This window comes from Somniosus microcephalus, chromosome 17, assembly GCF_052327205.1.
Source record: "Somniosus microcephalus isolate GS21.2 chromosome 17, FLI_Smic_1.0, whole genome shotgun sequence".
NCBI lineage: Eukaryota > Metazoa > Chordata > Chondrichthyes > Squaliformes > Somniosidae > Somniosus > Somniosus microcephalus.
Window position 1 is genome coordinate 34866352 of NC_141003.1, and position 19710 is coordinate 34886061.

General features: G+C 46.5%; 1 protein-coding gene across 1 annotated transcript in view; it reads left to right on the forward strand.

Annotated features, from left to right (window-relative positions):
* The window catches only part of LOC147105632 (uncharacterized), an 89334-nt gene that overhangs the window by 17704 nt on the left and 51920 nt on the right, over positions 1 to 19710 (forward strand). The window contains exons 6-12 of the mRNA XM_086010931.1: positions 9425 to 9486; positions 9613 to 9709; positions 10592 to 10712; positions 10813 to 10951; positions 16380 to 16472; positions 16574 to 16673; positions 17869 to 18024. Of these exons, the coding sequence (XP_085867057.1) occupies positions 9425 to 9486; positions 9613 to 9709; positions 10592 to 10712; positions 10813 to 10951; positions 16380 to 16472; positions 16574 to 16673; positions 17869 to 18024 (768 nt within the window). The remainder of the gene's footprint in view (positions 1 to 9424; positions 9487 to 9612; positions 9710 to 10591; positions 10713 to 10812; positions 10952 to 16379; positions 16473 to 16573; positions 16674 to 17868; positions 18025 to 19710) is intronic.

Sequence of the window (19710 nt, forward strand, 5' to 3'; positions counted from 1 at the left end):
AAACCGCGCCCGCGGTATCCGAAAAACGTTCAGCCTTCCGCTCATTAGCATCTCATTAGCGACCGTGTGACGTCGAGGTCGACCAATCGGACGGCGGATTCCTTCCGACAGTTGAGTGTCGAGTGACTCGACGATTGACCAATCCTACGCTTCGGTGACCTGACCGGTCGACCAATCGGTGCGTGTGTGGGCGGGCCTTATCCTTCTGAACTGAGGTGAGTGGCCGCCATCTTGATTTTTCACAATTTTTTCCCCACACTTTCAGTGTGTTAGGGAAGTAAGGTAAATATTTTAATGATGTTAGGGAATTAAATAACAATTTAATAGGGGGGGGAGAGCCTCGGGAAATCGCGGGGGGGGGAGAGCCTCGGGAAATCGCGGGGGGGGGGGAGAGCCTCGGGAAATCGCGGGGGGGGGGAGAGCCTCGGGAAATCGCGGGGGGGGGGGTGGGAGAGCTGATGAGTTTAAAAAAAACAAGAGGCCGCCAGTTGCGCGGCCGCCTTGACGACGGCACGCATTCGCACGGCCCCCGTTACCCCGGCAACGGGGCACGCCAGCGGTCTTGCCTGCTCCCCGCGGGCCGCCTGCACTGACCGCGCATGCGCCGCCCGTACTGACCGCGCATGCGCCGCCCGCGAGAGCCCGCTCCCAGCGCCGGCCGCCGCTCAGCATTCCCGCTATCGCAACGGCACCGGACCTCAGGCGCTAGGCAGGGCGAGCGAGGGAGGGAGACAGGGGAGGGAGAGGAGGGAGGGAGGGGAGGGAGGGAGAGGAGGGGAGGGAGGGGAGGGAGAGGAGGGGAGGGGAGGGAGGGAGAGGAGGGGAGGGGAGGGAGGGAGGGAGAGGAGGGGGGGAGGGAGGGAGGGGAGGGGAGGGAGGGAGGGGAGGGGAGGGAGAGAGGGGAGGGAGGGATAGGACAGGACAGGGAGAGGGGGGGACACACAGGGGCAGGGAGACCAAGCGCCCCTAAATTGCCCTTGCAACGCGGGGCTCCCCAGCTAGTATAGTATAAATAGATAGATATAGATGATTTTTTAACGTTTCTAAGAAATATAACATTGCTGTTAGCGTTTCACAAATTTGCAGCACCTGTCATCTCACGGTATATTTCCTCCTTGGTTTGTGCAGATTCTAATGATGCTTTATATTACATTATGGTTGCAAATCAGCTGGATGTTCTGGGTCATGTATGTGTTAATGATCAACCTACACGTTCAACATGCACAGCAGCTAATGTAAGTTATTTACAATCAGATTACTTGTAAAACAATTCCTTCACAGATATGGTAAACATGTGCCATCTTTCCTTTCTGATTCTATTTCCAGTTATGAATATGAATGTAATAGAGTTGATGATCTACAACATATTTGGCCCTCACCTTGAATGCTTTCATGTGTGTTATTGTATGGCCTAAAGTGAGGCCCAGAACAGTGGGAGCATCCAAAGAATTTAATTTAATGTTTATTTGTGGGTTACACTGTAAAGGAACTATATACTGCTCAATTGTCAGTTTCCTGAGAACACTAAGTGTTACGTGGTCCTAGAGTCACGTGTTGGCCAGATAGGAGATGACAGGACATTAGTGAACTAATTGGGGTTTAATGACACTCCAGCAACATCCATGGTCATTTTATCTTATGCTCGTCCACAAATTACCAGATTTTTTAAATTAAATTTCACAACTTGCCAAGGTGAGATTTGAACTCACAACCTCTGGTTGCCAGTCAAGTACCACAGCCACTATGCTACTGTACTGGGCAGGTTTGATATTGCAACCCATGTCTTGGAAGAGCCAGCTAACTGCAGCACTTTCCTGTATTTGCATTTGTGTAACCTGTCCTCCTGTAAACTGACTGCCCTGTAGGGGCCCAACATTTCACACACAGGCAGATCAAACATGATATTTTGGCCACAGCACATGCATGAAATGGCAACATTATAACATGTGTCAACACCATGACGTTGCCTCCAAAGTGTGCTGCCGCAGCCAGAGCAACACATTTACTGGCCCCAGGAAGATCCAGCAATCTTTGTTCTCTCAGAACCAAGCTCCCCACAAATGGCTCTTCATTCTCTCAAAGAATGCTCCCAGGTCCCAAGATACCCTATCCAAGTATTCCCCAACCCCAGGTCTACCAGAAAAACCCTAATGATCCTCATTCATTCCCAAAGCCCTGCCCCAAAGCCAACACATTCATTACCTCTCAGCCCAACCCTCCACCCCATACACCAACACCAACTGCACACTCCACCCAACACTCGGCTGGGAATGTTCTCACAGCTGTTCTCCCTCCTCTGCCATAACTCTGCCAGAGGTTTAGCAGAAACCCTGCTTACTGTGAAATTACGGTGGCATCTCTGAGGACATTTCTGGCCTTTGTGTTTAGAGTTGCACTATGCAGCTGTCAGCCAGATGTTAATCTGAGTGCTTCCCTGCTCTTTAATGTCATTCAGCTCATTCTGTAGTGGCCAGACATCTAGTCTCCTGGCCAATTTCAATCAGGTAAAACAAACATCAGAACTCAGTGGCATAACTGAACACATTAGACCATCACAAGAAAAATGCACATAAAGATATTTCATCGCTGACAACTGAGCCCTTCACTTTTTTAACCTGTCGCAGGAGATCATCTATATTTGATAATTAGTTTTCAAATCCTATGCAACAAATGTTCTCACAGGGCACTCAGCAATTGGAGGAGTTATCAACATCCCGAATTTCAGGGTACTAGTACTGCTATTGGCTGGTCTATATGAGTATTTAAAATATAATAATGTAGTACCCTGCAATTTAGTGAAATACTTTTACATTGCTATTAAAGATACGTGAACACGTGTTGGTGAAATCAGTAGAACCTCCATTTAACGTTACATTGACTGCTATTGGCTGGTCTCTATGAGTTTGGCATAAAAATAAAACAAAAAAGGTGACTCAACCGTGGCTAACAAGGGAAATTAGGGATAGCATAAGATCCAAGGAGAGGACATATAAATTGGCCAGAAAAAGCAGTAAACCTGAGGATTGGGAGCAGTTTAGGATTCAACAAAGGAGGACAAAGGGATTAATTAAGAAGGGGAAAATAGAGTATGAGAGTAAGCTTGCAGGGAACATAAAAACTGACTGTAAAAGCTTTTATAGATATGTGAAGAAAAAAAGATTGGTGAAGTCAAGCGTAGGTCCCTTGCAGTCAGAATCAGGGGAATTTATAATGGGGAACAAAGAAATGGCAGACCAATTAAATACATATTTTGGTTCTGTCTTCACAAAGGAGGGCACAAATAACCTCCCAGAGATGTCGGGGAACATAGCATCTGATGAAAGGGAGGAACTGAAAGAAATTAGTATTTGTAGGGAAATGGTGTTAGGGAAATTGACGGGATTGAAGGCCGATAAATCCCCAGGGCCTGATAATCTACATCCTAGGGTACTTAAGGAAGTGGCCCTCAAAATAGTAGATGCATTGCTGATCATCTTCCAACATTCGATGGAATCTGGAACAGTACCCATGGATTGGAGGGTAGCTAATGTTACCCCACTATTCAAAAAAGGTGGTAGAGAGAAAACGGGGAATTACAGACCGGTAAGCCTGACATCGGTATTTTGTTGCCACTAAGTGTTGGAGCCGCAGAATGAAGGATGTGACACCGATTTCTCATTCTCTCTTGTGCTTTTCTGCTTTCAGAGCTGCAACTTCCCCATATCGATGTATTTTTCCATGTGTTTTGAGAACCCTACCTTTTATAGTAAGTACTTAAAATTATGCCAAAAGGATGTCTGTGCTTGTGGAAACAGGGAAGAGTGCGCGTGTGCCACATTTGAAGAACTATCACGGCAATGTACAAATCTACCTGTAATAAGGTAATTATTTAATTGGTGGTGTGAATAAACAATTAAAATAACAATTGTTGAAAGGCAGTCATCAAGGAAAACAATATTCTGTTAGTAAGACAGCCAGGCAAATAAGTGCCAGTGGTACCCGTGGTAACGGGTTATAACAGGCGTCGCTGTACGTCTGGAAGAGTGTTGTTAGAGTTGCCTCTATTGTTATGATTTTTGACAGCAGTGTTACGAGAAAGTGAATCTTTTTTCCCCCCCTTCTTTTCTGAAGGTGGTAACTCATGCATTTATACAGCTCCTCTCACATCCTCAGGGTCTCCCTGGTGCGTCACAGACAATTCATTATTTTTGGTCAGTCTCAGTCGCTCGGCAAACACAGCAGCCAATTCGCGCACAGCCAGGTTCCGCAAACAGCAGTCAGATGTTTGACAGTTACTGTGTTTTGGTTGAGGGATGAGTGTTGGCCAGGACACGGAGACCTGACTCCCTGCCGCAATTACCCACTGAACCCAGAAATAGGCTTTTTCAATGTAAACTTGAGGGAGTCATTTTTAGAAGAAGAAAATTAGTTCAACAATAATATAAACACTGCCTCACTAATTGGTTTCTTTAACAAAAATCATCGGAAACTGCAAATTAATGTCAGTAATGCGAGCATATAAATAATGCACTCTTATTGTATCACTCGATATTTTGATGAAGATGTTAACCTGAAATGTATTAAAATAGTGTAGAGAGGCATTTGATTCGAGTGTGTTAAAAGTACTTTTTTGATTCGAGTGTGTTAAAAGTAATTTTTTGATTTAGTAATGGGATGTGGGCATCACTGGCAAGGCCAGCATTTACTGCCCATTCCTAATTACCCTTGAGAAGGTGGTGGTGAGCTGCCTTCTTGAACCATTGCAGTCCATGTGGTGAAAGTACTGTTAGGGAGGGTGTTCCAGGATTTTGATCCCCTGCGATGAAGGAACGGCGATAGATTTCCAAGTCAGGATCGTGTGTGACTAGGAGGGGGGATTGCAGGTGGTGGTGTTCCCATGCACCTGCTGCCCTTGTCCTTCTAGGTGGTAGAGGTCGCCGGTTTGGGAGGTGCTGTCGAAGAAACCTTGGTGAGTTGCTGCAGTGCATCTTGTAGATGGTACACACTGCAGCCACGGTACGCCGGTGGTGGAGGGAGTGAATGTTTAAGGCGGTGGTTGGGGTGCCAATCAAGCGGGCTGCTTTGTCCTGGATGGTGTCAAGCTTCTTGCGTGTTATTGGAGCGGCACTCATCCAGGTAAGTGGAGAGTATTCCATCACACTCCTAATTTGTGCCTTGTAGATGGTGGAAAGGTTTTGGGAAGTCAGGAGATGAGTAACTCACCGCAGAATACTCAGCCTCTGACCTGCTCTTGTAGCCACAGTATTTATGTGGCTGGTCCAGTTAAGTTTCTGGTCAATGGTGAACCCCAGGATATTGATGGTGGGGGATTAGGTGATGGTAATGCCGTTGAATGTCAAGGGGTGGTGGTTAAACTCTCTCTTGTTGGAGATGGCCATTGCCTGGCACTTGTGTGATGCGAATGTTACTTGCCACTTATCAGCCCAAATTTGAATGTCGTCCAGGTCTTGCTGCATCCGGGCACAAACTGCTTCATTATCTGAGGAGTTGCGAATTAAACTGAACACTGTGCCACCATCAGCGAACATCCCCTTTTCTGACCTTATGACGGAGTGAAGGTCATTGATGAAGCAACTGAAGATGGTTGGGCCTAGGACACTGCCCTAAGGAACTCCTGTTGCAATGTCCTGGGGCCGAGATGATTGGCCTCCAACAGCCACAACCACCTTCCTTTGTGCTAGGTATGACTCCAGCCAGCAGAGAGTTTACCCCCTGATTCCCATTGACTTCAGTAGGGATCCTTGATGCCACACTCGGTCAAATGTTGCCTTGATGTCAAGGGTAGTCACTCTTACCTCGCCTCTGGAGTTCAGATCTTTTGTCCATGTTTGGACCAAGGCTGTTATGAGGTCGGGAGCCGAGTGGTCCTGGGGGAACCCAAACTGAGCATCGGTAAGCAGGTTATTGGTGAGTAAGTGCTCGATAGCACTGTTGATGACACCTTCCATCACTTTGCTGATGATTGAGAATAGACTGATGGGGCGGTAATTGGCCGGGTTGGATTTGTCCTGCCTTTTGTGGACAGGACATACCTGGGCAGTTTTCCACTTTGTCGGGTAGATGCCAGTGTTGTAGCTGTACTGGAACAGCTTTGCTAGAGGCGCAGTTAGTTCTGGAGCCAAGTCTTCAGCACAATAGCCGGGTGTTGTCGTGTCCCACAGCCTTTGCTGTATCCAGTGCGCTCAGCCGTTTCTTGATATCATGTGGAGTGAATCGAATTGGCTGAAGACTGGCTTCTGTGATGGTGGGGACCTCAGGAGGAGGCCGATAGGGCAGAAATGTTCTTGTGATAACATCGGCGACAGTAATTTCTAGACTATTAGAATCATAGGGGAAAAAATTGGACTTCGGCAGAAACCTGCCGATGTCACCGCGGCATCGGGTTTACAGCCGCTGAAAATGGACGCAGCACTACCGGGCAAAAATTCAGAATTGTAGCACAGCGCTAACTTACTGTGTAACGCCCTCCTGGTGGCGATAGTGGAGGCCTGCGACCTGAAGTTCCCATCCGGGAGCGGCGATGCAGCTTCTTACAGCCTCTGGGAGCGAGGCTGTGGAGTTCGCAATGAATTGTGGGCAATTTAAAGGGCTATGAATTAAAGGGGCACTGCATTCCCAACAAATTAAAATTAAAATCAAGTGGCAAAATGCATTTTTCAGCCCTTACTGCCTCCAAAAATAACATTAAAAATAAGTCCCAAATGACAGTTTTCAGCTCTTAAAGCTGAATTGTCTTCTGCACCTAAAAAAGATGGTAAAAATGCTTCAGCACTAAAACAAATGACTCAGCAAACCAGGGAAGGGGCACCCAGGGTCTCGCACGCTGCATCCCAGCTTTGTTCAGGGGGTCAACACTGCAAGAGAGATCCTCTACCCACAGGGGCCAGGAAACCCTCCAGAAAGAACAATGTGGGACCATATCACCGAGGCAGTCGCTGCCAGCAGTGTCGCCCCCACCACCTGGCTCCAGTGCCCAAACCACTGGTCAAGGTCAGTGAATGCAACTTCAAAAGCTGTCTTCTACCAACTGCACCACTAGCCTCACATACTATTTTATGCACCTTCACCCCCACAATCACTCACCTACCAACAATCTGTACCAATCACGAGGAACATCTCCCATTCCTAGCCTCACCTCACCCCCTTGGATAAGACGGTGCCGGCCATTCTTGGCAGGGGCATGGCTGAGCCCTTGACCAGTGGTGGGGCTGAAAGTATACAAGATGCCGGTATCCTTATACATTATCCTCCTTCTCACATGTACCTCTTGCTTTCTTGCCCTCCCCTCACAACTCCACCCTTGTGCCTCCCTCATTTCACACCCAAGAAATCCAGCCTGCCCAGCCAATGGTTGGCCAAGAAGAGGGAAAGGTGAGTGAAGAAGAAGATTGATTTGACACTCCCAGCCACCAGCTCCTCAAAGTCGACCAGCAAGGCCATTTGCAGTGTGCCCCACTGAAAGTCAGCAGCCTTCCACCAGCCATGCTGCAGCTGCTGGGGCATGACATCACTAGGACAGGCAAAGGCACACAAAAGTCATTCACTCAGGGAATGCGTAAGGGTGATGAGTTGATTTCTTGATGTCATATTGGATGGATAGATGTATAAAGTTGGATCGGAAAGTTTGCTTTGTGGTGGCTTTTATTTCAGCATTGTGGCCTAGAGGACGCTGTGATGGTCAGTAACAGAGGGAAGGTAAGGTGTGGGACTAATGTTGAAAGGGGAACTGGGGCTGTGGTCACTGGTACCGCAGACAGATCATTCCATCCCGGATATCTCGGCCAGAAAGGGGATGTGTGGGATGCATCCTTCCTTCTGCTTCCTCCTCTTCAGCTTCCTCCTCCTCAGCTTCTTCCTCTTCTGCTTCTTCCTCTTCTGTGTCTTCCCCTTCCCTCTGCGAGTGGATGCGGTAAATTTGAAATGACAGCATAAAATACTGGAAATACTCAGCTGGTCAGGCAGCATCTCAACCTGAGAAATTAATTGTGTTTCTCTCTCCATGGATGTTGCCTGACCTGCTGAGTATTTCCAGCATTTTCTGTCTTCTCAGAGGCCTTCCTTTACCACTCAAGGCCTTGCAAGCGTCCAGCAGCACTCTCTACACACTTAAAAAACTTTTAACATCTACTGCAGCGAGCCACTACTTCAATAAAAACAAAAAAATACCCAGTCCAAAAGTTTAAATGCAAACTTACCTGTAAGATGTGTGTGTCCCTTTAAGAGGTGCTGACATCGCCTCTGTCGATCTGCTTGCATGATAGGTTTCCCTGGAAGGCTTAGGACCCAGCGCTAGTGTCGAAGTTCACAGTGGTAACGTTAAGTTGGTGTTGCATGCCGACTGATGACACCAATCCTCATTTTTATTTGCAGGGCGCTACCTAAGAATGCCAGCGCTACAGGGACTTCCAAAATGGAGGACGCCACGGGACCCGCCACCAGCTTGCGGAAGAGTGGCGGCCACCGCTTTCTTTCCTTAACGCTGTGCTAATGGGTGGCGCTAAGGTCGGGAATTTCATCCCCACAGAATCTCTCAGCGCTGCAGTATGCCATTCGGCCCATCGTGCCAGTGCCAGCTCTTTGAAAGGGATATCCAATTCTCCCACTCTTTCCCCATTGCCCTGCAAATGTTTCCTTTTCAGGTATATATCCAAGTTACTATTGAATCTGCTTCCACCACCCTTTCAGGCAATGCATTCCAGATCATAACAACTCACTGCGTAAAAAACATTTCTCCTCATCTCCCCCCTGGTTCTTTTATCAATTACCTTAAATCTGTGCCCTCTGATTACCGACCCACCTGCCAGTGGGAACAATTTTTCTTTATTTACTCCGTCAAAACCTCTCAAATTTGAACACCTCTATTAAATTCCCCTTTAACCTTCTCTGCTCCAAGGAGAACAATCCCAGCGTCTCTTGTCTCTCCACCTGTTTTTGCAATTCATAGGCATGTGTTGATGGGTACCACTAGCTGCTGATCTCTTAAATTGTGCAGTGATTTCCTTCACTTACTATAAGCTCCAGTTAGTTACAGCCCTGAGTTCTGATAATCTAGATAAACAGCTAAAGGCTTCCCTGAATTGGAATTGTCAGCGGAATATGAACAAGAGCTTTTTGAATAACATAGTGTGGAAAAATGTCTGTCCCACTGTGCAGAATACCTAGTGTGGTGTTCCTAGGGTATGCAAACAAGCAGAGGCACACAGAAATCTTAAAGCTGGATGTGGTATGGATCAGCTCTAGTAGCTGTGCAATGTCATTATTTAAAAAAAATATCAGTGCAGATTCTATTTTCCTTTTTCACAACCCTTGAATCAACCCCATAGTATTATCGTGTACAAATGATAGAAATGTAATGAATTCTTAAAGATAAATACTTCACTCTTTCTCTGTGACTCATTTTATTGAAAATCTTTATTCTCTGCAGTGATGATGAGGAGGAAGTCTTTGGAATACATTGGAACGAATGGAGATCAAAAGTTAGTTGTGGTAAGAAATAACAAGAAAAAATTTAATCAAATTACTGAAATCTGTAGTTCCGTTCTTGAATAAATCTGAGATTTACACAGCTGTGTAACCTATATTTCAGTAAGTCCTGATTGCCCTGAAAATCAGTTCTACAAGGAATGTGGTGCTATGTGTGTTCCAACCTGCTCTGATCCAGAAACACAACAACGTGATCAGTGCGTGAATGCCTGCGAATGTCCAGAAGGTAATTATATGGGAGACACAGACATTCAGTCATTCGTTTGGTGGTACTCTTATGTATGAGTCAGGTGCGGTGCTGAGGGAGTGCTTTGATTTAAACTCTGGCCCATTTGTCTGTTCTGGTGGGTGTTAAGGTTTGGTAGAAGAGCAACCTCACTCAAAACAGATTAAGCTGTTGCTATTACTGTTTTTGTGCAAAATATAGACCATATTTGACTAAATAACAACAACGTACTTCAAAGTACAGCCCCCGCCACTTATAGTGAGCGCATTGGTGTCAACACGATTTGCCCATTATTCATGGTGGACACTGTAACCAAGGAAGCCCATGGAAATTGATAGGAAACAGCTCAGGACAAGAGGATATAATCTGTATTTTCAAACTAAACCATTTCAGTGAATCCAGTGTTGGGGTCAGGGTCCTGAATCCAGGTTTTTACTTTGCACAATATTATTTAACTTTAGCACAAGAATGTTATGTTCATAAATAAATAGACGTTTTTATTATGAACAGCTAGCTTGTGCTAGTCATTTATTCAGCCATGTTGACTTGTATACAGTAGCCATGTTGACTCTCTCAACCAGTGCCTCGTGTTAAACAAGACAACCCATATAGATGTAGCCCACTACTAAAACATACAGCTACACCTAGTGTACCATTCTAGAATGACATGTTACTGCATATCATTACAAAGAACACTATTGAAAACCAACTTTTCGGAAACTATATATTTGTGCCATAGATGTATTTATACTACAATACTCTTTTAAAGAGATCTGTTTGTAGGTTTGATGAATTGTAAACTCATTCAAATTTGCCCTTTGTTGTAATGACGCCAGGACAACAGAGGAGATGCATTTTGTTATTTATGTTATTGTGCTTCAGGTACTGTCCTTGATGACATAAGAGGCACGGACAAGTGTATCACCAAAACAGCATGTCCTTGTGAATACGGTGGAAAGATTTATGAACCTGGACAAATAAGAAACACTTCCTGTCATTCATGGTAATGATATCAATTCAGATCACGCACCTTTCAACAACTCAGCTGTCAAACCTTATTGAGTTATTCAGTTGCCTGTCTAATGATTGCATTTTCTTGCTAGTGTGTGTCGGAGTGGAATGTGGGAATGCTCGGATATCAGCTGCCCTGGAAGATGCAAAATTGAAGAAGGAACCCATTTTACAACATTCGATAATAAATATTACACATTGAAAGGAGATTGCTCTTACTACGCTGTTGTTGTAAGTGAGGTTTCATTACATTTACTACTGGAGAGAGACTGAAAATAAATTGAGACTATGAAGTGGCCAAAATTGGGTTTATTTGTAAATATGGTATTTTACCCAATTTGGATCATTTTGGGTAGAGCTTGGCATATCCTTTAAACAACAAAAAGGGGATAAATTTGGCACTTTTGCACTTCCGGTGCATACTGGGAGCACATATCACAAAGTTGCACACCTCCAGCCCATTCAGTTTAACTGTTAGAAAATCACAAACTAGGGTTACACAATTTTGTGATTGATCTGCAAAATTCCCAGCATGTGCCAGGGACACAGCAGCAGAAAATGTACCCTTTAGTGTATACGTGTTTTCATACATAAATAATCTGGAGAAAACCTCATTGGGAGAAAACAATTAATTAAGGGAATGCAAAACTAGGTCATAAATATAAGATAGTCACTAATAACTCCAGTAAGGAATTCAGGAGTAACTTCTTTACCCAGAGAGTGGTGAGAATGTGGAACGTGCTGCCACATGGAGTAGTTGGGGCAAATCGCATAGATGCCTTTAAGGAGAAGCTAGATAAGTACATGAGGGAGAAAGGAATAGAAGGATATGGTGACAGGGTTAGATGAAGTAGGGCGGAGGAGGCTCGAATGGACCAGCACTGACCAGTTGGGCCGAATGGCCTGTTTCTATGCTGTAATTTCTATTTAATTAATATTTTGACTTAAATCTATAAAGTGCAATTGTTCCTATGCTAATGATTGTTGTTCTATACCACATTTTATAACTCTGGAGATAAGACTGATGCACTATCAATTGCTACAAAAGACTGGAGATTGAGTAAGTAATAAACAGGCTTTTATTACCAAAGAACAGAGCATGCCTCTTGTGGTTGCCTGGTATCCAAAAGGGCCGGAGGCTTCTGAGCAGCGACCTTTATACCCAGCCATGAGGGTGGAGCCAGGGGCGGAGTCAGCTGAGGCATGCACAGACAAGTACAACAATATGCAAGAGTGAACAGTACTAACAGTGAACAACAATACTAACAACAGTGGTTTACCACATTCACCCCTTGTTTAGAATTGAGTCCGGCGGGGTGAAGTGCACTAAAAATTCGTGTACTGAAGTCTATCAGGAGGCCTTGTAAGCCGTCCTGAGCGTCGCAGCAGCGGCGGTGATGGTGCAGCATCCAACGGTGAACCCGGTGTCTCGTTCAGAGGAGGTGTAGCAGGTGGCGGACCCTGGGGCTGCTGCATGCCGTCTACAGGGGTCAGAGCATGGGTAATGGGAGGTAGCGATGGTGGTCTCTCAGAGGCACCCGAAGGTGCGAGGTCTCGTGCGGGGACTGTGTCCTGGGGGTAGGCAGGAGTAGCGGTGGGTGGCGAAGAGGGTGTTTCAGGAGCACCTGCAGGTGCGAGGTCTCGAATGGAGACTGTGTCCTCCCGCCCGTCCGGGTACACCACGTAAGCATACTGCGGGTTGGCGTGGAGGAGGCTCACCCTCTCGACCAGGGGGTCCGCCTTATGGGTCCTCACGTGCTTCCGCAGTAGGACGGGACCTGGAGAAGTCAGCCATGTTGGTAGCGAAATCCCCGACGTGGACTTCCTGGGGAAGGAGAACATTCTCTCGTGAGGAGTGGCATTGGTGGGTGTACAGAGCAGCGACCGAATGGAATGGAGCGCCGCAGGGAGGACCTCCTGCCAGCGGGAGGTCGGAAGGCCCTTAGATTTTAAGTTTAAAAGGACTGCCTTCCAGACTGTCGCATTCTCCCTTTCCACCTGGCCGTTACCCCGGGGGTTGTAGCTGGTGGTCCTGCTTGTAGCAATGCCTCTCGCGAGCAGGTACTGCCGAAGTTCGTCGCTCATAAAAGATGAGCCCCTGTCGCTATGGATATAGCTAGGGAAACCGAACAAGGCGAAGAGGTCATTCAGACATTTAATGACCGTGGTACTGGTCATGTCCGAGCAAGGGATGGCAAACGGGAAACGGGAGTACTCATCAATTATATTGAGGAAGTACACATTGCGGTCAGAGGAGGGGAGGGGCCCTTTAAAATCGATGCTCAGCCGCTCGAAGGGGCGCGTGGCTTTGATCAGGCTCGCTCTGTCTGGCCTATAAAAATGCGGCTTGCACTCGGCACAGATCTGGCAGTTCCTGGTCATGGTCCTGACCTCCTCGATGGAGTAGGGCAGGTTACGGGATTTGATAAAATGGAAGAACCTGGTGACCCCCGGGTGGCAGAGGTCATTGTGGAGGGTCTGTAGCCTATCAACCTGCGCGTTGGCGCACGTACCACGTGATAGGGCATCTGGGGGCTCATTGAGTTTCCCGGGCCGGTACAAGATATCGTAATTGTAGGTGGAGAGTTCGATTCTCCACCTTAAGATCTTGTCATTCTTGATTTTGCCCCGCTGCTTATTATGAAACATAAAAGCCACTGAACGCTGGTCAGTGAGCAGGGTAAATCGTTTTCCGGCCAGGTAATGCCGCCAATGTCGCACGGCTTCCACAATGGCCTGGGCCTCCTTTTCGACAGAGGAGTGTCGAATCTCGGGGCCCTGGAGGGTCCTTGAGAAAAAGGCCACGGGTCTCCCCGCCTGGTTAAGGGTTGCAGCTAGGGCAAAGTCGGATGCGTCGCTCTCCACTTGAAAAGGAAGGGACTCATCCACAGCGTGCATTGTGGCCTTCGCAATGTCTCCTTTTATGAGAGTGAAGGCTGCACAGGCCTCTGCTGTCAGGGGGAAGGAGGCGGACTTGATGAGGGGTCGGGCTTTATCCGCATAGTTGGGCACCCACTGCGCATAGTAAGAGAAAAACCCCAGGCATCTCTTCAGTGCTTTCTGGCAGTGGGGGAGGGGGAGCTCCATAAGGGGGCGCATTCTATCGGGGTCTGGGCCGATGACTCCGTTCTCCACTACGCAGCCAAGAATAGCAAGGCGCGTAGTACGAAACATACATTTGTCTTTGTTGTATGTGAGATTCAGCCGCTGGGCCGTCCGGAGGAATTTCTCTAGATTAACGTCGTGGTCCTGCTGGTCGTGGCCGCAGATGGTGACGTTGTCTAGATATGGGAAAGTGGCCTGGAGCGCGTTCTGGTCAACCATCCGGTCCATCTCCCGTTGGAAGACAGAAACTCCGTTGGTGACGCCGAAGGGAACTCTGAGAAAGTGATAGAGCCGACCGTCAGCTTCAAAAGCTGTGTACTGGCGGTCCTCAGCCCTGATGGGGAGCTGGTGGTATGCCGACTTCAGATCAATCGTCGAGAACACCCGGTATTGTGCTATCTGATTGACCATGTCAGATATGCGGGGGAGTGGGTATGCATCTAGTTGGGTGTAGCGATTGATCGTCTGGCTGTAGTCAATAACTAGGCGCTGTTTTTCGCCAGTCTTCACTACCACCACTTGTGCTCGCCATGGGCTGGTGCTACTTTCAATAATCCCTTCCTTCAGGAGTCTCGCTACCTCGGATTTAATGAAGCTCCTATCCCCAACACTGTAACGCCTGCTTTTGGTAGCGATGGGCTTACAGTCGCGGGTGAGGTTAGCGAACAAGGAGGGGGGGGGGACTTTAAGGGTGGAGAGGCTGCAAATGGTGCACGGCGGGCGATTTAAAAGCTGCTGGCTGCAGACTGTGAGTGGGGGGAGGGGTCCGTCATACGCTAATGTGACACTCTTAAGGTGGCACTGAAAATCCAACCCCAGTAGAACGGCAGCGCAGAGATGGGGCAGGACCAGAAGTTTAAAATTTTTGTATTCTGTGCCCCTTACTGAAAGGGTCACTACACAGTAGCCACCGACGTCCGCTGACTGGGCTTTGGAAGCCAAAGAGATCCGATGGCGCGTCGGCAGGACCGGGAGAGAGTAACTGCGCACCGTGTCGGGGTGGATAAAGCTCTCCGTGCTCCCGCTGTCAAAAAGGCAGGTAGTGGCGCGGCCGTTTACCGTAATATCCATCATGGACCTGGACAGTTGATGAGGGAGAGATTGGTCCAGCGTCACGGAGGCCAGCGTATGGTCGAGCGAGTCGATGTGGTCGTCAGATGAGGCGGTGGTTGAGTCCGGGTCCCCCGTGGTTGAAGTCGGAGGCGTCCAAGATGGCGGACAAAATGGCGGCGCCCACGGTCCCGATCCCCACGCGGCTGGGGGAGCCCAAGATGGCGGACAAGATGGCTGCGCCCACGGTTCGCACGCAGCGCTGCTGGCGTTAGCGGTCTTCCCTTTGCAGGCGCTAACGTAGTGACCTTTCTTCCCGCAGCCGGAGCAGGTAGCATTCTTCGCGGGGCAGCGTGCTCTAGGGTGTTTAGCTTGGCCACAAAAATAGCATTTTTGTGCCTTGGACATCGCTGCAGCAGTCGGAGGTGGCGGTCCCATGGCCCAAGATTGCGGCGTCCACGGCGCGGGGCGATGAGGGGAGAAAGCGTCCATATTTCTGTGGGCCGCGTCGAGCGAGAGCGCGAGGGACACTGCCTTTGTCAGGTCTATTTCACCCTTCTCCAGCAGCCTCTGCCGGGAGTAGTCGGACCTTAGACCCGCAACGAAAGCGTCTCGTATCAGTCCCTCCGCATGTGCCGCGGCCGATACTTCCTTGCAGTCGCAGCCGCGTCCGAGTACCCGCAGTGCCCGTAGGAAGGCTTCCACCGATTCCCCGGGCTGCTGTCTGCGAGATCTTAAAAGGTGCCTGGCATAGACCGTGTTAACCGGGCGTGCATACTGCCCTTTCAGTAGGTCGATAGCCGCCGCGTAGGTCGTCGCATCTTGGATTAAAGTATAGACTTGGTGGCTCACCTTCGAGGCCAGGATTTTCAGTTTATTTTCATCAAGAGTCACGGTCGAGGCTTCCAGATACGCCTCAAAGCAACGCAGCCATTGTGCGAATTTAGTCGACGAACCCGCTTCTTGGGGGTCTAGGTCCAGGCATGTTGGTCTGAGGGCTCGCAGCAGCGCCTGCTGCTCAGCGTTTTGCGCCATCGGTTGATCAGCATCCGCAGCCAACATTTAACTTTGGTAATAAAATTGATGCACTATCAATTGCTACAAAAGACTGGAGATTGAGTAAGTAATAAACAGGCTTTTATTACCAAAGAACAGAGCATGCCTCTTGTGGTTGCCTGGTATCCAAAAGGGCCGGAGGCTTCTGAGCAGCGACCTTTATACCCAGCCATGAGGGTGGAGCCAGGGGCGGAGTCAGCTGAGGCATGCACAGACAAGTACAACAATATGCAAGAGTGAACAACAGTACTAACAGTGAACAACAATACTAACAACAGTGGTTTACCACAAAGACCGAGTGAAAGTTGTTAAGGTATAGGTTTATATCAATTTGACTGAGCTACTGGAATTCCGGTTAGTTCTGATTTGAATTTCAGTGAGGTGCTAACTCCCACATGCCTATTTGACAGAGTTCAGACTCTTGTATTTTGTAACTTTTTATCCACAGACAAAAGAATGGACGGTAAAGATTGAGCTGCGGCCATGTCAAATCGCATTTAAACAGACATGTTTACAGCGTGTGGTGTTCACCAACAATCAGGTGAGAATTTGTAACACTCTTTATTCATACCCTTTTCTTTCAGTGGTATGTTTCAGCCAGCAACGATGCAAAGAAATATTCTTTATTCATCTCTTGTTTAGACCTGGTACCAATTCACTAACGATGGTAATATTTATTCGGAAGGGGATAAAGTTGGACTTCCCCTACTAAGAGGTAAAAGAAATAATCTCATTCTACTTAGTAAATAAATAAATAACAATGAAGTTAACCTGAATTTTTTTTCTTTTTACAGGTGATATAATAATATTCCGACAGTCTTCAATGTTCCTTCAAGTAGCAGCGGAATCTGGACTGAAAATGCAAGTACAGATATCTCCCATCATGCAGCTTTACATCTCCCTGCCTGAAGATGCCTAGGGAAGCATAAAAGGTGGTGTATTTAATGCCTTCAAGATGTACTTAATTAACTGCTTTACTAATGCATTAAACTAGTGGCTGTAAAACTACTAGAAAGAGCACTGGGCTACGCTCCAGATTTATGCTATTCACATTTCACTTTCATTTGTGGATTTACGCAGCATAAACATTTACAGTGGAAGTGGTTATCACATCATTCTCTCTCTCTTCTTAATACCCTCAGGCATCTGTCAGTTCTTTTATAATTCAAATTTGGATTGGCTTGTACAATGCGTAAAGCACACCAATCTATCATTCATAAGGTGCACCGCAATAAATGTCAAGTTTTATTGGTTTTTAGTGTGGCTTTATGGGTGATCATTTATTGTGCTGTATTTTATGAATGGTAAATTGGTGTGTTTCAATCCATTGTATATTACAAATTTGAATTGTAAACAAACCGACAGAAGCCTGAAGGTATTAAAAAGAAAAAAGACTTGGATTTTATATAGCGCATTTCATGACCGCAAGACATCCCAAAGCCCTTTACTTTTTTTAAGCATAGTCACTGTTGTAATGTAGGAAACACGGCAGTCAATTTGCACAAACAGCAATGAGATGATGATCATTTTTTTTTGTTACATGGTTGAGGGATAAATATTGGTCAGGACACTGAGAAGAACTGCCCTGGTTGTCTTTGAAATAATGTCATGGGATCTTTTACATCCATCTGAGAGGGCAGACAGAGCCTTGATTTAACATCTCATCCGAAACACAGCACCTCTGACAGTGCAGCACTCCCTCAGTACTGCCCTGAAGCATCAGCCTAGATTATGGGTTTAAATTTCTGGGATGGGACTTGAACCCACAACCCCCCTGACTTAGAGGCTGGAGTGCTACCAACTGAGCCACGGCTGACACCTTCAGTGCAAATAGAGAGTGGTATGAATTAATGACGAGGTCACATTAGCATGGAACAGGATTTTAAAAAAGGCAGATTGGTGCTTTCTTGTGATGATGTATATTTTCTGTTTCACAGGACTATGCGGCACCTTCAATGACAATGCAAATGACGACTTCCTATCTGCATATAACATGGTGGAAGATGCACCTCTTACTTTTGCTAATTCCTGGGTAGCTGAAAACAATTGCCCTGAAACAACCATACCTGTTCCATGTGTTAGTTCAGAAAATGGTAATACAACAAAGTACATCCCCTCTCAACTATAACAGAAATGGTTTTACTCTGTCGTGTTGTTGAAAAGAAATCTCGAGTGGACTTAGCCAATTTCTCTTCCTCCTTGAAGTAAACCATTCTACTGTCACAAACTGTTCCACCTTGAGGTCTGACTAAGTAGTGACAAGCCTACCCAATGGCCTTCCTTAAATGGATAAGTCAGTCTTTACTATTCATTTCATAAAATTCTCTCACAAACTATCCTGTTTGCATACATCGTCATTTACACGTTTTTCAGTCAAAATGTTTTCTGTCAGATCAAGTTGACTCAAAAGACGATCAGCATTGGGAATATGCCTGGTTCTCAGTATTTTGGCGCATTATTCTGGGAAAATAATGTAACATAGAAATTGACTGGTCAAACAGAGTGTTTTTTAAAGGTGACGTTATTATTCGTGAATTATTCCACATAAGGAATTTCAAGACATCATTGGCTAAAGTTGTATTACATCATTTTGTCACAAAATATGCAAATACTCTTGCCAGATTTATTTCCAATATCTGCAAATTAGTCAAATAAAATTTGCAAATTAAGTGTCAACCAATCCAATATAACAAAATTTATTTTGCAAAACAATCATATAAATAGGTCGATTGAAAATGACTTTAAAATAACTTGCTTGTAGTTTATTTCTTTACATCCCGCAGGATATATTTTCCTCTGTTTACGTGTTTCCATGGATATACCAGAGTTTGGGTGTGGGCAACCTACTATGAACACCACTCTGGGTCAATTGCTTGGAAGCCCACAAGAACCACCGCATGCCGATTCTCCCTCCATGGGGAAAAGAACTTGGCCTCCACCCAAAACCTCCTCATTATAATTTCAGCAAAGTGAGGGATTCTGTTTGATCTCATCATTCTGCAACACTGCGTATTGGTGTTCAAACAGGCTGCTCTGGCTTCTCTTTAGTAACTGTATTCAAATTGAATATCTTGATGCCAAAATTGGAGAAAAAGCCATGAGGAAAAAAAAAGGGGCTGTAATTATAGCGTGACAAGTTTACACAGGTAGTTTCCATTATTAGTGTGAACATAGGAATTTATAATATAAATAAGGACAGAATGTAAGACTTTAAAATGGGGACTGAATTCAGTCTATGTGCCCTGATCTAACTATCCGCCGCCCTCTAACCTGATGTCACCTGAAGAATGCACTTGGTCTTGACTCCCCGTGTGCCAGGCCACAGGAAATTGACCAATATATACACTGGTGGCTCTCCCGTGGTGTTGCTCCTGGCAAGTCAGACAATATGTTATATAATAACTGAGTGCTGTGGTCACCTATTGGAAACATAGAAATATAGAAGATAGGAGCAGGAGTAGGCCATTCAGCCCTTCGAGCCTGCTCCGCCATTCAATGAGATCATGGCTGATCATCCAAATTCAGTACCCGGTCCCTGCCTTCTCCCCATATCCCTTGATCCCTTTAGCCTTAAGAAATATATCCAACTCTTTCTTGAATATATTTAATGAACTGGCCTCCACCGCCCTCTCTGGCAGAGAATTCCACAGGTTCACCACTCTCTGGGTGAAGAAATTCCTCCTCATTTCAGTCCTAAATGGCTTACCCCTTATCCTTAGACTATGACCCCTGGTTCTGGACTCCCCGGCCATCAGAAACATCCTTCCTGCATCTAGTCT